Source organism: Antennarius striatus, chromosome 21, assembly GCF_040054535.1.
Source record: "Antennarius striatus isolate MH-2024 chromosome 21, ASM4005453v1, whole genome shotgun sequence".
In the NCBI taxonomy this organism is placed as follows: domain Eukaryota; kingdom Metazoa; phylum Chordata; class Actinopteri; order Lophiiformes; family Antennariidae; genus Antennarius; species Antennarius striatus.
Genome location: NC_090796.1, coordinates 818578 through 835207, shown reverse-complemented (window position 1 = coordinate 835207; position 16630 = coordinate 818578). Strand labels below are relative to the sequence as shown.

The 16630-nt window shown below is 40.0% G+C and overlaps 1 protein-coding gene across 1 annotated transcript; it reads right to left on the bottom strand.

Moving 5' to 3' along the window:
• Positions 1-1211: 1211 nt before the first annotated feature.
• On the bottom strand, positions 1212-12810 carry si:ch211-214e3.5 (zinc finger protein 518A). Its single transcript, XM_068306221.1, has 5 exons — positions 12697-12810; positions 12378-12607; positions 8187-8265; positions 7523-7588; positions 1212-6347 (listed from the first exon to the last, which is right to left on the bottom strand). The coding sequence occupies exon 5, from the start codon at positions 6325-6327 to the stop codon at positions 2230-2232; it is 4098 nt and encodes a 1365-aa protein (XP_068162322.1). The 5' UTR covers positions 6328-6347; positions 7523-7588; positions 8187-8265; positions 12378-12607; positions 12697-12810; the 3' UTR covers positions 1212-2229.
• Between the last annotated feature and the right edge of the window lie 3820 nt (positions 12811-16630).

Below are 16630 nucleotides of genomic sequence, written 5' to 3'. Positions count from 1 at the left end.
AGACAACACTGGGGATTTAAGAACCAGTGTGGTCTAAACTCTGTACAACTCCATCACCCTTCCCCTGTAGGAATAACAGAGCTACTCCGTGAAGCAGCTAACATCACTAACAGCAGTAAATCACATGTTTAGAAAAGGAAAATAGATTTGAAATAATTACAAAATACAAAAAGAATGATTATCTTCCACTGAGCTCAACTTATTTACCTTTTAAGGGAGCCGCCTAATGCAGAGTAACAATTCCTGACGCTGATTAGAGGGGTTGAAGACAATGAATGTAGACACTGCTCAGGTCAGAACTTCAGGCGTGAATTAGAGGCTTACCATTTAAGAAAAAAACTATTTGGAAAGGTAAAATAATTTCAGCATGGCTTTCATTTTTCAGTCACTTTTGCATATTGAACAGAGTTAGCATTCCACGATTGTGATACATTTTGGTGAAATCTTTGAAAAATATCTGTCAAAACAAATGTACAATATACTGGACTCTATGGTGACAATGACATTTACAGTACAACATTAATGTAATGAAACAAACATGGGCAATGCAATGTTCAGGGCAGCTTTTACACTAAAAATATCCAGAGAGAATGTAAAAGGTCAGAGTAACGTTATATCACTTTTAAAAGTATTTGATAATAGCAGGAAACCTTTTTTACTAAACAGATATTTTGCCTGATAGCAAAACAGTGTCAAAAATGCTGTTTTAGATTTTTCTGTAATCCATAATGTTTGTCATGACAAAAGTTATGAAGAGCACACTTGCATTAAAAGGTGTGGGCTGGTTTCCCTTTTTCAGACCGATGTGGCGGTCTGACTTGCTGAGGCGGTTGTTATGGTGAGTGCAGTATTGAAACACAGGGCTTGACATTTTTGGACCAGGATACGTCAAATCAGCACTGATCTTATTCACTCTAGCAGAAATGTTGTGTTCCAATGATTCATTTATGAAGACAGAAACTGTATATATATAAAAAAGTAACACAGAATTAGTCTGCCTTCAAAGAATAAATGGTGATCTCTTACTTTCCCAACGGGTTTTAGTAAGTCTTGTGTCTTCCAGAAATATTTTATATTAAACACATGCATCCATTGGTTGGTCAGCATGATTTCACAAAACCTAAAGGACAGATCTCCACACTTACTGTTTTTTGCTTTAAGTATTCTTTTAACATCGTTAGGTAAGAAAATAACACAACCATGATCACATGAATTCTGCTATTTTTAATCGTAACTGTCTTTTGGGATGTGGATGCCAAATTATCAGTCACGCCCGATGACAACATTAATATCATCCTGCACATCTTTTTTAACAAATTAACATTCTGAAATTAATTTAACTGGGATTAAATGGGATCTTTATGATTTATTTTTAAGAATGATCAAATGTGGATTAAAATGATCAACAACATGAGCAAAAGCAACAATTAACAAAAATATTCCTGTATTGAAACTGCATAGGGTGAAAAATGGGCTGATTTGTATGTCTCAAGTATTGACAGAGCCATGATAATGCCTCTGTTTAAAAGATAAAGGTTTTCTCTTTTTTGCACAAGTATTTTATAAAACTGCCATTCAACTACATTTTTCAAACTAAAGAAACTAATGCAAAAAAGCTCACCTCTAGTTCTGACGAACGCATGCTACATATTGACAAAATTCTGACAAAAAAACGCTAAACTAGCCGTGAACATAGAACGGTGTAAAATGTTCTGTTCCATTAAACATCAGACAAAAAGAAATGATTTGAACAGGAACGTATTTTCATTACAAGCCCAAAAAAGTTAAATTTGTCTACAAGCTTAAGCTATACAAATACACTTTCCTGTACTCATTTGCATGTTAATAAAGATACAAAAGTCCATTAAAATAGGCCTATGTGTTGTTGTTTTTTTAATTTTATGAGCAAAATGCAACCATTTTAATAAGAAATCACCTGAGTAAACCGACTCTGCATCCAACCACTGCTAACACTGTCACCTTCTTTTAGACTTACAATAACTCCATTACAGTGTACCAGGTTCACAGTTCACCTTACCAATGCATGCATGATGTAAATCATACTTGCTGTACATAAATGACCAGAATATGCACCTTTTAAAAGACTGATGATCCACTTCAAAATATGTATTTACAAAAACAAGATTAAACAACATTTTGGTGAAAGGTTAATTAAAAATATACACTTTTAACTTTTTGCTCCACATCTAATTAAAAGACAAAACATTTTCAGAACAGTTTATTCCAATCTCTCGTTGCCTCCATGAGGTGCCGCTGGCCATGGCCAATCCAGTCTTCTTGGCTGTTGAAAAGCCGTCCACAAAACCAGCAATCAAACACAACTGATTCTTGTCCGCAACCTGATAAATTTTTCACAACTTCATACTTTTTTTTGCTTTTCTTTCTTAATTTCAGTTTCAGGAGAAATCGCTCTTGAACAGAACTCTGAACTGGCCGAGGTCTTGAATTGTCACTGTGAGACGACACACCTTTGGTTGAGGAACTCTTTTCTAAAGCACAAAGCTCTGAAAGTGCTTGGACTGTTTTTTGAGACAATGCAACCTTAGTAACAGCACCTTTATACCTTTGAACCACTTTCATGATATTGGCAACTTCTGGAATTTCAGCATCTGGATGATTAAGCACCACAACAGGCTGGTATCTACGAGGGCATCTGACCTCCTGTTGAGAACTGAATGGGGCAAGTCTTAGTGTCTTTTCCACATCTTTGGCCACAGGCTTCCATAACTCAGTCATATCTTTCTCACTCAGCATTCTATTGGTGAGTCTCCTAGCTTTATGCACCGTTGCTGGAAGCTCATCAAATAATCGTTTCCGGCGTCTTTTCCTTTGGCTTGGGGGACGGATTGGCCTTGGGGCTAGGACAGGTTTTTCCGTTTCACAAAGTGGTGACTTTACTTTATTCCTAGAGGTTGAAATGAAAGATTCCGTGCCATCTCTTTGTGCAGAACTTTGTATGGTGATGAATCTCTTCACTCCGCTGGAGGAATTTGCATTGTTTTTGTTTGACGACACTAGAAAACACTGTGTCTGAGGTCTCGTGGCCAAAAACAAAGGTTGACTGCTTGAGGAGGGAGCGCCACTTGTAAAGACACTACCAGTAGGTGTCACAATTTTAAATATGACCTTATTTCCAGTACTCTCATTGGTTTGACTACACTGAGTTCCAGTCTTGGCATCCTGGTTGTTCAATAGTAGACCTGATTTGGATGGAGATATGTATCGGAGTAAGAATGCTTGCCGACCAGTCTGAAGAGTGTTGGGTTTATCTGCGGTGCTTACAGGCATGGCCAGAACTGGCCTGGCGTTCAGTTGGAGTTGTGAACTTGACAGTTTGAGGGCGGAAGTACTTGTGGTCTGGACAAATGGAACAGACCTTTGTAATAAGTAGCAAGTTGGTTGATTATTTGCTGTTTTGTCTGCAGCCGTATTATGTGGTGTGCTTGAAAGGAAAACCGGACCCTTAAAACCTGGGCTGTTGATGAAGTAGTGATTTGATGTGGTGCTGACACCTGGTTGAACAGCAGACTGAGGTGCTGTCTCCTTATCCACACTGCCTACCTTTGGTGCTGACACACATGTTCTCACGCTGTTTGGAGAAAGGCGTCCACAAGGACTTGATTTTTCTAACCCTGGTTTCATATAAGATACAGTGATCTGAGGATTTGAAGAATTGGTTATCAGTTTGAAACCTGGAGGGGTCTTGACCTGTAAGGGCATGGCAAACCGATTCTCAGCAGTCGTCAGGAGCAAAGACTGCTTTCGCTCTGGCAACTGAAGAATTCGTAGAGTTGTTTTAGTTTGTTTCAAATTATCATTGCTTGCACTTGAAGAGTCAGCTCTTTCCTTATGAAGTTGTTGGGCAATGATTGCATCAGAATGTTTCTCAACGAAACTATCCAACACTGCGGCAGTCTCACTCAATCCTGATTGTTTGTTTGATATAGGAATGTTCTCATCTTCAATTTTGATAATATTAAAATCTTGGAGTACTGACTCAGGATTTTCATCCTCAGTTAGAGGTTCTTCGACAATGGATGTGTCAACTTCAATATCACTATCAGCCACTTCCTTTGAATCCTCTCCATTGGTTTCTTGACTTAATTCTTTTTTATTGCCATTTTCTGTGAAGGGTTCAGGAGATTCTGCCAAACTCAAACTAAACTGCGGTGATTCTGAATTTTCATGCATATTGTCAGACTTTTGGATGATGGCAGAGGATGGGCTGAACTTTTCTTTTGAATAATTGTGAAAAGTAAATACTTCTTGGCTTGGTGAATTTTGTGTGCCTATGGTACTTTCACTCCATCCACCAGTCACAGTTGGGGATGACTCTGATGGGACTTCTGGATTTGTCAGAAATTTCTTTAAATTTTTTGGGCCAATTATTTGTCCTCTCTCATTTATATTCTTATTCAAGTTTTCCTTCTCTGGACTACTCTGAAAAAACTGGACATTTTCTGAATTGTTAAAGACAAAGTTGTATTTGTCTGTTGCTGTATAAGTCTTTGATAACTCATCTGCAGCACCATCGTTTTCAGCTGCTTTACTGAAGAATGTTTTGGAGAGTAATGCTTCCTGAGTGAGCTTTAAAGGAGAAGATAAACCAACTGCATTAACTGGACACACACTTGAAAGATCAGTGGCACTCAATCCATTATGACTGGTTACATCAGAGTTAAATGTCAGGTTCCTGTCCACCTTACATCTCTCTGGGCAGATACTTTTGTGACTTTCATCAGTCATATGATCAAATTCGTTTGCTACAGCATGTGACGTTTCTGTAGAAGATCTATTTTGTAATCCATTACATCCTTCCTCAACATCATCTCTTTCAGGACTGGGATTAAGGTTGCAAATAGAGGTTTCTTCTTCCTCTATCTTTACTTTTACTGCCATAATTTCTTGGTCCATCTGCACAGAAGATTCACTTCTTGGTGAAACAGGGAAACAATGTGATGTTGAGCTCTTGCCATTAGTGCATTCCTCATTCTCAATAGTGTCTTTACTTTTATCCAGTTGAGGAGCACCTGCTGCAATAGAGAAAACATCTTCAACTGAAGAGTGATTCTGATTGAATGGGTCTTGCTTTGCCGTTGGTATTACTTTGAGAACTAAATGTTTTTTGCCATCAACCATTTTGAATCCCATTACTTTGGTTGTACAGTTGGGAGGAAGAGATATTTTGTTCTTAACCATCAGAACAGTCAGCCCATTGGGACTGGTGTGAGTTGAAGCATCAGAACTTGCAGAGCTGTCACATTCCTGCAACATTACCGGCATCAACTGTTCCGCATTATGCAAGCCTTTGCTCCAACTTTTGTTGTCTATCCCATCTCCAATATGTTGGATCTCATCTAAAGATTTATCCGGTTTGATCAACCTGCCGTTATGATTTGGTAAACTCCCAGAAACACAGTTCAGTTTTGAAACCCTGTGAGCTTCTTGTGATTCACCACTTCTTTTAAGATGAAGCTTTAAGTTTACAGGTGAATTTGCTGAAGCGCCGCAGTCTTCTGTACCCTTACATGTATTCCTTTTCTCACTTTCCACTTTGTGAACAGCAGCTGTGTGTTTTTTAAGATATTCACTTCTTGCTGCACCGTAACCACAGATCTGACAAGTAAATGGGAATGTCCCGGAGTGACCTTTCATATGCTTCTGATGATCCTCTTCATTCAAGCTAATATGCCTGCATTTTGAACATTTCCAAGGACTCTCATTGTGATGATGAATGTGCTGGACAAATGTACCTGCATCCATAGTTGTAAACTCACACCAATCACAGTTAAACTGTCCGTTGAGACTGTGATACATGATGTAGTGTCTGGTTAGCAGAAGCAGAGAGTACTGAACATCATTGTTGCACAGCTCACATGTAACAAGAGTATTCCTGTGTTCAATCCGATGACGCTGAAGAACAGGAAACTCATGTGTGACAAAACCACACAGGTCACAAGGGTACGTAGGAAGAGTTTTTTTATGAGCTGCTCGAAAATGTTTGAGGAGATCATTGGGGCTATATGTGGAATCATCTCCACATACTGAGCATCCAAAACTCAGAATTTTTCCAGAGAAAACAGCTCCTTGCTGAATTTTGCAATGAGCTTTACTGAGAGAGGGTTTCTTTGTGGAACTCCCATGATCCTTCATTGAAGGATCATCTGCATTACTGAAGAGCGATCCATCCGTCATTTCTCTAAAATGCTTGTACACAAAAGTTTTCACCTTCTCTTTTTCATCTTCTATTAGTGATATGTTACCATTTTTGGCAGAATCACAAGGTATTGTCAGGTCTCGTTCCATAACTGTAAACGTGCAGAAATCTGTAAGAAAAGAAAGCAGAAGGTCCAGACTAATTCCATATGCGTACAACATAAAATCGAAAGACAAAATACTATTGGTGGCAAGTTCTATCATGATTTCATTAATAACTTAAAATGTGCAGGGTTTGGGGTATTGTTCAATAGTGGCGAGATCAGGGGTTGTTAACCAGCAGCTCCAGAGCTGTGGAGTCGGTAGAAACAGAAGTCACATTGACCAGGTAAAATAAGTATTTTTGTAGCTATTTAAATTTATATTTTTCATTTTTCAGTGAAATAGTGCTCTTTTATTCAATTTATCTTTTTATATTCAGCTCAAAGCTCTGCTGCTGTATATGTTCTGAAAGCCCAAAGGCAATATAAGGATGACGGCTCATGGTATTTTTTTGTTTGCTACATAAAAAAATTTAATTTCAGCTTTTAAATTCATTTAATACAGATCTTCAACTTTACATATTTTTAAAATCATTTTAAGAGTTCAAAATATTTAAAATTTGTTTTTAACCTAAATCAAATCTCATTTTCTCTGAAATCCTTCATGGATTTCATAAGCAACACACTATACAGTAATCCCTCACTTATTTGCGCTCCAGATGCCCGGCTTTACTACATTGGTTATTTTTTAAATTATATATACACATATTATATATTGTCCTCGATGAGATGTGACTTTCATCTCATCAAGGACGAGAGCAAGAGGCGAGGAGCAAGTGTCTCCCATGAGCTGTAGTTACGTGATACCGTACACACATGCTATTGGCTGACAGCATTCATGTGTGCACTGTGTTCCAAGACTCATGGTTAATGTGTTCCAGGACCACTCGCGAAAAATAAAAATCCATGACATAGCAACAAACTATTTATCTTATTATTTACGGTAATTTAAACATTTATGAACGTTCCCCACACTGATATTAAACCACCTTAGATCTTTATTACTTTTTTCCCACACTCTGATCGACTGTTTAAAATACTTTTATATTAAAGAAAGTCACAGGAGTGACACGGATGCTGTCAGCCAATAGCATGTGCGTACGGTAACACGTGACCACCTACACAAAATCCGCAATGTAGTGAAGCCGTGCATCTTGAAGCGCGAATAAGCAAGGGATTACTGTATGCAGTATTTTCTTTACTTTAGATGTCAAAAAGGATTAGCAGCTCTGTGTTTTCTTTACCATGGAAACCGGGTCCAAACAGCTCTTTGAGTGTTAACGGTCGCCGACCCCTGGTCTAGCCGATAGCTTCAAATGAAACCATATATTAAAATCATGAGAAAAAATGTGATTAATAACTATGAAAAAATATGCCATAATGTAAACTGACCATGGAGTGAAATTCATCAAGTACTGAATGGTTCAGACATCTGCTAAAGATTATCCTCAAGAAAACCCCAATGTAACATCCAAGAAACCCACAGATTTTAGGAAAGGGAGTATCCTGAATGTTTCTCACAGCTACAGGTCTTGAAATGTGATTGTAATGCTCCTTATTGAGGTGGAGCTCCTTGAGTGGATTTCTCTGTGATTCTTTTCTAGGAATAAGGTCTGCTATGATGATGATGATGATGATGAATTCAAACAAGTAGTTGGAAGCGTTTCCTGTTTAAGTGACATTTTGTACCCACATTAATTTCAAATTGGGTATCTGTCCTCAAGGACTAATCCTGGAGATCAACGATATCTGTCTCTCTACCAACACGTCAGTGGTGCTTGTTACACTGTCAGAAAGGCTAGATTGGATTAAAACTCAATATAAATGCATTTTTAAAACATTCTGTTTAGATTTATAGGCCCATACTTACAGAAACAAATAAAAAAAACGATTTAAAAACCTGATTACCTGTACTCTTTCAGGGAAATCTTACTGAGTAATGCAAGTCTGGTTTGAAGATGAGAAGCATGCTGTATGGCCACAGTGCCTGCAAGACAAAAGCGCAAGATTCAAACATCCAGATTTCAAGGGGTGTAATTTCAGATTGGGCTTAAATGTCATTCAACGGATTTTAAAGAAAAGTATGTGCAATAAAAACCTCATCTTGAACTGTATTGTGATTTATCTCTAAATACCACGAAAGCAGAGGTATATCTGTATAAATGTATATATGTACACATAATAAACACACACACACACACAACAGGAGGTCCTCAACTTAACATTTGACTTACAAACATTTGCAAATACGAACAAATGCGTGCCGTCATATCTGACATTGTCCAGCAGTTCCCCTTTCTGTGACAACCCCTGCTAAGGAGCACCACTGCTAACGTGCTCCAACACTCGTCTCCTCCTGTTGTTGTTGGTTGTTGTCTCTGTTAACACCTTGGATACTTTACTGTTTGTCATGGATGATAAAACAAAGGCTAGTGAAGATAGTGGTGACCATCTCTCTGATGAGAACTCTAACTAACCAACTCTAAGTAGTCCCCCCTCATCCTCCTTTGGTCTAAAGGTACATGTTACTGGTACCAGACAGCGGATCGTCAACATCTACAGCTGACTTTGACTGTTGTTGGATGCACTTAAAAAACTGGTGGAGAGTTCCTTGAAGTGTTTTCTTCTTCTTATTCTCCTCAAGGATTAAATTATAGGGAGAAAAAGTTTGCCGTAAACTGATCTGAATTCAAAACAATTATATGAAACACAAGTGATGCTTAACAGTAGATATTACTAAATGTACATAATTTACTGATTATATGTTTTTATTCTGATTTATTGTACAGTTAACATGGTATTATAATTTCTTACATAATTTGTATAATTCTAACTTTATTTTTATATCTGCCTGTGAAGTTCAAATGGATCTGTTGGAATTAGACTCAAAAAACTGCTGACCCTGACCAAATTGAGCCACATTTCATTAAAACCGCTGCTAACTTGATTAATGGCCCTATCTCCTCTATTTTCAATCTGTCTACACAGTGGTTATACCCCTAAGTCATGGAAATATGCATTAGTCCTCCCAAATATAAAAAAGTAGAGACCCTCCTTAGACAATTATCAAACCTCTAGAATGTCTGTCCTAGCTGAACTATTAGGGCCACTCACAAACGAACAATTTAAACATTTCTTTACTGACAACTCTATTTTAAATCCTATCCAGTCTGGTTTCTGAAAAGGCCATCGTAGTTACATCTGTAACTTCAGTAACAAATTATATCATGAATGCTCGAGATAACAAGAAGTCTTGTGATACAATATTTATGAATTTATCTAAAGATTTTGCCACAAAGAAGCCTCTGGGATGAGAGATTAAACGTCTTCAAGGAACTTTCTGAAAGTCCAGTGGATTGGTTTAAACAGCTTTGGATAACCATGACCTGGATGACTGAGAACCTACAAGACAGTGAACCAAGCAATTAAAAAACGGGGCGGCAGTAGCTCAGTCCACCAGATCTCGGGCTGGGGACTGGAGGGTGCCAGTACAATGCCATGCCTGAGCACTGTCGAAGTGTCCTTGAGCAGGGCACTTTCCCCAAACAAGTTGATCATTGGGCACACAAGAGAGGAGCTGTCTACCACTCCACCATCATCCTTTCCTTAATAAGCCTGCAGTGTGTGCGTGTGTGTGTGTGTGTGTGTGTGTGTGTGTGTGTGTGTGTGTGTGTGTGTGTGTGTGTGTGTGTGTGTGCACGCTAGGGCCTGCATATCTAAGCGTGTAAAAATATACTAAGATTGAAAAATTAATTTCCCTAGGGAGCTTAAAAGAGCATAATTTCTCTTTTTCTTCAATCACAGGTTACCTTCAGTCAGACACAAACATCAGTCATTGGGTTGAACTTGATACTGAATGCTAAAAAACAAAAACAATGCTTTTTACATGTTTGTGCACTCAACTAGATTTTACTGTGTCAACATAGGATGGCACTGTAATCCTAATCCCACAAATGCTATGGTATTTGGTTGATGATGAGTTGTCTATTGGAGTCCATATTCAGAGCCTCTCAAAAAAAACAAGATTTAAGTTGGGCTTTTTCTTCATACTGGAGAAATATTTTCCAAACATAGCAAAGAAAACATTAAGGTACAGCGCCTTTTGATCAGTGTTGGGACTATAGTGACAGTTTATATGCCCCCAGCTCTTCTACGAAACAAACCAGATGTATGACACCACTCAGCCCTGCGCTTCATCACCGGTGCATCCGCTAGGACTCACTACAGCATGTATGAAACTGTAAAATGGTTCTCCCTCTCCCTCAGAAATAAATCCCACACAATGATTTTTACTGCTAAAGAACTTATGGATAGAATACCCCTCAACATGTGAAACTTAGGTATAAAGTATCTATCTATCTATCTATCTATTGTGACAACGTTTACAGGACTAGGCCATCTGAAAAATTACCATCAAACACCCCAACAACAAGAACAGAACTTTAGTAAATCAGCGTTTTCACCGCATGCAGATATAGTACATATATGATAAATATAGAATAATTTTCAACTTTTAATACTATTAAAATCATATTGACAGAAAAATGCAACTGTTTTTACCATATGCCATTTTAGTTGTCTATACTAGACGAGTGTGTAATATGTCAGTTATGATGTACCAAAGAGGAGGTTCATGGATGTAGTGAAAGAGGACATGAAGGTAGTTGGTGTGAGAGAAGAGGATGAGAAGACAGGGTTAGATGGAGGACACTGATTGGCTGTGGAGACCCCTGAAGGGAAAAGCCCAAAGGAAAAAAGCAGAAGACGAAGAAGACGATGATGATGATGATGATGATGATGATGATGATGATGATGATGATGATGTACTTTGTGGCCTTGTCTTGTTCTGTGTATTGTAACTCAAATGGGTCTTTTTTCCGGATAAATAAAAAATACATACACACACATGGATGCATGCATGTATGTAGGTATGTAAATGCATGCATGCGTGCACATACATACACAGACACAAACGTATGTGTGTACGTATGTATACATGCATGCAAATACATGCATGTGCGTGCGCACACACACACATGCACACACGTGTATATGTATGCATGTAAATACAGGCGTGCGTGCACACACACACACACACACACACACACACACACACAAAGACAAACACAAACACACACACACACACACAAATACTAGTTAATGAATGACTGTACTTGTACTTGATTGTACAGTAGTTTTCCTACACAATGAGGAAAAATTCCACACAATCACACACCTGAGATGACTGAGAAGAAACAAAAGTCGTGTTTTTCCTCATATTTCCATCTCACGTTAAGGTAAACCAACCTATTTACACTAGAAAAAAATAACAATCTATTCTGATCACTCTTGTTAGCAGGCTTTCGTTTGACACAGACAGGAGAGCTGCATTAGCCATCATATCAGATGTCAGCTCTACAGTGACTCCAGGAAGCCATGATGGGAGAAACATGGCTGTCATGACTTCATGACTTATCTGCACCAGATAGTTGTTCTGACTGAATCACTAATATCAGCAGCACACCTGAAAACACGTTGACTGTTATTTCCCCAATCCCATTCAAGCCCAGTTTAGTGGTTTTATTATTATTCTAAATGAATCCGTGTGGTGACGCTGGAGCACACCTGCACTGCAGACAGGTACAGCATCACAGGCCCTAATGGGGAAATACAGGATGTGAGGAAAAGTTGCATCGCTTCATAACAGCAACATCACCAACATGTCTCCAACATGTCACCAACATGTCTCCAACATGTCACCAACATGTCTCCAACATGCTAGCCGACACTCTGACATGTTGAATCAGTTCATGTGGACTTCTGGTGTTGAGTCGCTCCATGGCTACAAGTTTAGGAGGCGACTTAACGCAGCTTTACAGGAGAATTAAACCCGTGGACAGACGTCAACAAAGGACTCCAGGCTGTCCGCTGTGGGGCTTCACCCCACGGTGGTAACGAAGCGTGGGCTCACGGACGACACCCGGTCCGCTCCACGACAACACGGAGGTCTGTAGTTTAATGAGCAGCAATTTGACAGGGAAATGAACCCCCACCCACGCGAACACATTCAAAGTTACAGAAAATAAACTTCAATCTTACTGTGAACTTGACAGAAGTTGTGGAAACCCGTCATCAACGTCCCACATTACCAAAGCGACGTGAAGGTAGAGAGCACACAGCAGAAACACTCGCCTTCCTTCTCTCCCCTCCATGGAAGCGCAGCGACGGCGGCCATGACAGTCCATCCGGGTCCTGCAGGCTCCTGACGCTCCGGAGCAGCGGATGGATACGCGTCTCCGTCCGGAACCGAACTAGTGCCGTCAATGACTCTATGACGCGGAAAACGCAAATAAGACAACTTTTATTCAAACAGAAATGTTAACTACATATTTTACATTTTATAGACGTCTCTAAAAACCTGGTAGTGTGTTTCGCAGCGTAAGCCTGACGTCATTCTGTGCGTGTGTGTTTGTGTGTAGTCCTAGGTGGAAGAAGAGGCAGAGCAACAATGGCGGATGTTCGCCATTTCCTCCAGAACGCGTTACAGAAAGAAGTCCGTCGGTCCAGCGCGACGCTCAGTGGTCCTGTTCTAGCTCTGGTTTATCAGATAAACGTGTTTCTGTCTCCTGGTTACCACCTGGTTCTTTACTCCCACACACAAACACACACTTGAAGTAATGGAGGTGAAGCTCATGTTACCTCATTGTCTAACAATAAAAATATCATAGACCAGAAGTGTTCAGAAAATTAAATAGCCTTAAAATACTCTTTGAGCAAAAGCCAGTAAGTATTTTTTCCATGGTATAATTGAGCATTAATTCCATAGATCAAGCAGTAAGAGAGGGCTGGAGGAAGCATTTTTCTGTGTTCCACATGTTTAAAGCCAGGAGGAGTCATGCTGACAGATGTTCATAACAAGTATGCATTACAGCCTTCAGGGAATAACATTTTCTGATTGTCGGTCAGCTCCCACACTGATCCGTTCTCCCTCCATAGAGCAAAGGTATGATGAGATGAGATGAGATGAGATGAGATGAGATGAACTTCATGGATCCCAACCTGGGAAATTTAGATGTTGCAGCAGCATTCAGACACACAGAACAAACAGAAACAGGGAAAATATACATTGAAGAAAAATTAAGACATAGGGAAGGGGAATAATAATATTATTAAAAAATATTAACAATAATAAGGCAGTCAGAGACTACAACATCCTGCAAAGGGTAGGTCAGGGTACCCTGGAAGTAGTACCTGACAAGCGCGTAGGTTTGACCTTTCAGGGTAGGTTGCAGTGTAAGCCTTCTCCCTCGTCTTCTATCTTATCTGGTTCCTGAGTGTACAAAAGTTGAAGTTTGACCTTATCCTACTTTTCCCAAGGTCAAGGTCATCATCTCATTTTCATCCCCTTTGCTGCCTGAGTCATGTGCTTTTTGTTTCACTTTCTATCTGCAACGGTTGTGGAGATATGTGGTGGACTAACGGACGAACACATGAACACTGACAACTACTGACACTGACAACTATACATCATGAATGTAATAATAATAATACCCTAGTATCCAGTAATGAAATAATGGCAATACACAGGACTTAATGAAAGCCATGTCTAAACATCAGACTGGTGGAACTCTATCTGGTATGTTAGAGCTGTTGTACAGAGCGATGGCAGATGGTCTCCATCCTTCACTGGGTCAGTCGTTAGATGACCATCGGTCTGCTGAAGGGACGTTGGCGCTGCCCGGACAGGACTCCGGGTATGGTATGCTGCCGAGTCCTCCTGAGAATATGTGCTGCATTGTGATGGTGTCCTCCACAATGTGGCACACCAGCATGCCGTACCACTGCCACAGCAGCATATCAAAGTCAGCTTGATTGTCAAGTGTACCATATATGCACGACATACAGCACAGATGAAATTGCAGTCCTCTCTGACCCACGGTAAACAGGCAGTACAGCAGGCAGTACAACACAGGCAGTACAACAGGTAGTACAACAGGTAGTACAACACAGGCAGTACAACACAGGCAGAACAACAGGAAATACAACAGGTACTACAACACAGGCACAACAACACAGGCAGTACAACAGGTAGTACAACACAAAGTATAAGACAAAACACAAGGGATGGTAAACATCTCTATGCACTCTCTAATCCCGCAGGGGAGTTGATGGGGGGAGAGAAAGAGAGGTAGTCAGGTGCTGGAGGGAGGGCAGGGCAGGGTGAGAGTAGAGTTCAGGGCTATGGCAGGGGGCAGAGCAGGGAGGGAGTTGAGCCTCCTGACCACCTGGTGACAGAAACTGTCCTTGATCCTGCTGGTTCTGGCCCAGACTCTGCAGTCTCCTACCTGATGGCAGCAGGTTGAGAAGGCTGTGAGGGGGGGGGGGGGCACCCCCAATGCTGATGGCTTTGCGGGTGAGGCGGGTGTTATAAATGTCTGTGAGGGAAGGGAGAGAGACACCAGTGATCTCTTCAGCTGCTCTCACGATGCGCTGCAGGGTCTGCAGGAAACGGTTCAGGCGCCGTACCACAGGGTGATGCAGCTGGTCAAGATGCTCTCCATGGGGCCGCTGTAGAAAGTCAGCATGATGGGGGGTGGGGCTTCTGCTCTCCTCAGTTTGCGGAGGAAGTAGAGGCGCTGTTGGGCTTTTTTGGCCAGCGATGGGTCCTAGGACAGGTCCTCGGAGATGTGTGCACACCCAGGAACTTGGTGCTGCTGACCCTTTCCACTGCAGCACCGTTGATGGTTTGTGGAGCATGCTGGGTGCGTGTTCTCCTGAAGTCCACAACAATCTTCGTCTCTTCACACTCAGATGGAGATTGTTGTCCTCGCATCATGGCCAGGAGGTTCACCTCATTCCTGTAGGCTGTCTCATCGTAGTTGTTGATGAATCCCACCGCAGTCGTTTCGTCTGCAAACTTGATGAAGAGGTTGGAGCTGGAAGTTGGTGTGGAGTCGTGGGTGAGAAGAGTGAAGAGGAGGGGGCTCAGTACACAAGGAGGGGGCTCAGTACACATATACACATGTGAATTTTATTTATCATTTTATTTTTATTTTATTCATTTATTTCAGTCAAGGCAAGGAAAAAACAAATGAACAAGAACAAACAAAATAAATAAATAAATAAATAAATAACCAAAGATCATAACTCAACAATACAATTCTGCCTGAAAGGGAGTGGGAAGAAGAAAACTGATGTAATCCCACCCCAGTTCCTGATTCAGAGATCAACACACTGAGCTTCACTGCTACTTCGAAGATTCAAGGACAACCACACAATAATTTCATCATGATGGCGTCACCATGGGCATGAAATTATCACATTGCAGTAGCAATTCCACACAACAATGTAAGGAAGGCACAATATACCAACAACGGTAATGGACAATATACCAACAATGGTAATGTACAATATACCAACAATGGTAATGGACAATATACCAACAATGGTAATGCACAATATACCAACAATGGTGATGTACAATATACCAACAACAGTAATTAACAAAATACCAACGATGATCAAGAAACACTGAGCACATGTAAACAAACAGAACAGCAGTTTGAGTTAAAGACCCTCATCTCTACATTTTGACCAGAGACCATGTTTATATAACAGTTTGAATTGTTGAGTACTTTTGCATTTCTTGTGTTGTGAGTCCAGAATGTTCCAGAGTTTCACTTCGCACACAGACACACAAAAACGTTTACGTGTGGTTTGAGCTCTCGGCAATGAAAAATATCCAAAACCTTTCAAGTCATGAGCTCTGACTGGAGTTATAAAGAATTGTTAGAGATTTGGTGGTAATAATCTGTTGAATGCTTTATATAAAACTATTGATGTATTATATTGTACAAGATCATGAAATCTTAGCAACTTTGACTGCGTAAACAGGTTATGAGTTGTTCAAGAAAACCAACCTTGTGAATGATCCGCACTGCTCTTTTCTGTAGTATGATCAGAGGATTTATTGTGTTCTGGTATTTCCCCAAACTTCAATACAATATGTCAGGTATGGGAGGACCAAGGTGCAGTATAAAGTACGGAGTGCATTTCCATCAAGGAAATGCTTTAGGGTTTTGGAGATTTTTGTTTTTATGTGTCTGACATGGGGTTTCCATGACAATTTACTATCAATTATAACTCCTAAAAATTTATTTTCACTTACAAATTGAATTTGAGTGCCATCAATACTTATTTTCTGTTCAGACATTATTCCAAACATCCTTACCTTGGTTTTATTTATATTCAAAGATAATTTATTTGAGTCCATCCATTCTTTTATTGTGTTTAGTTCCCTGTTTACTGTGTTTACAAGCTCAAAATAATCATCACTACTGTAAAATATATTT

Coding starts and splice junctions, on each gene's coding strand:
- si:ch211-214e3.5 (XM_068306221.1), bottom strand. CDS start 6,327: ATGGAACGAGACCTGACAATACCTTGTGATTCTGCCAAAAATGGTAAC.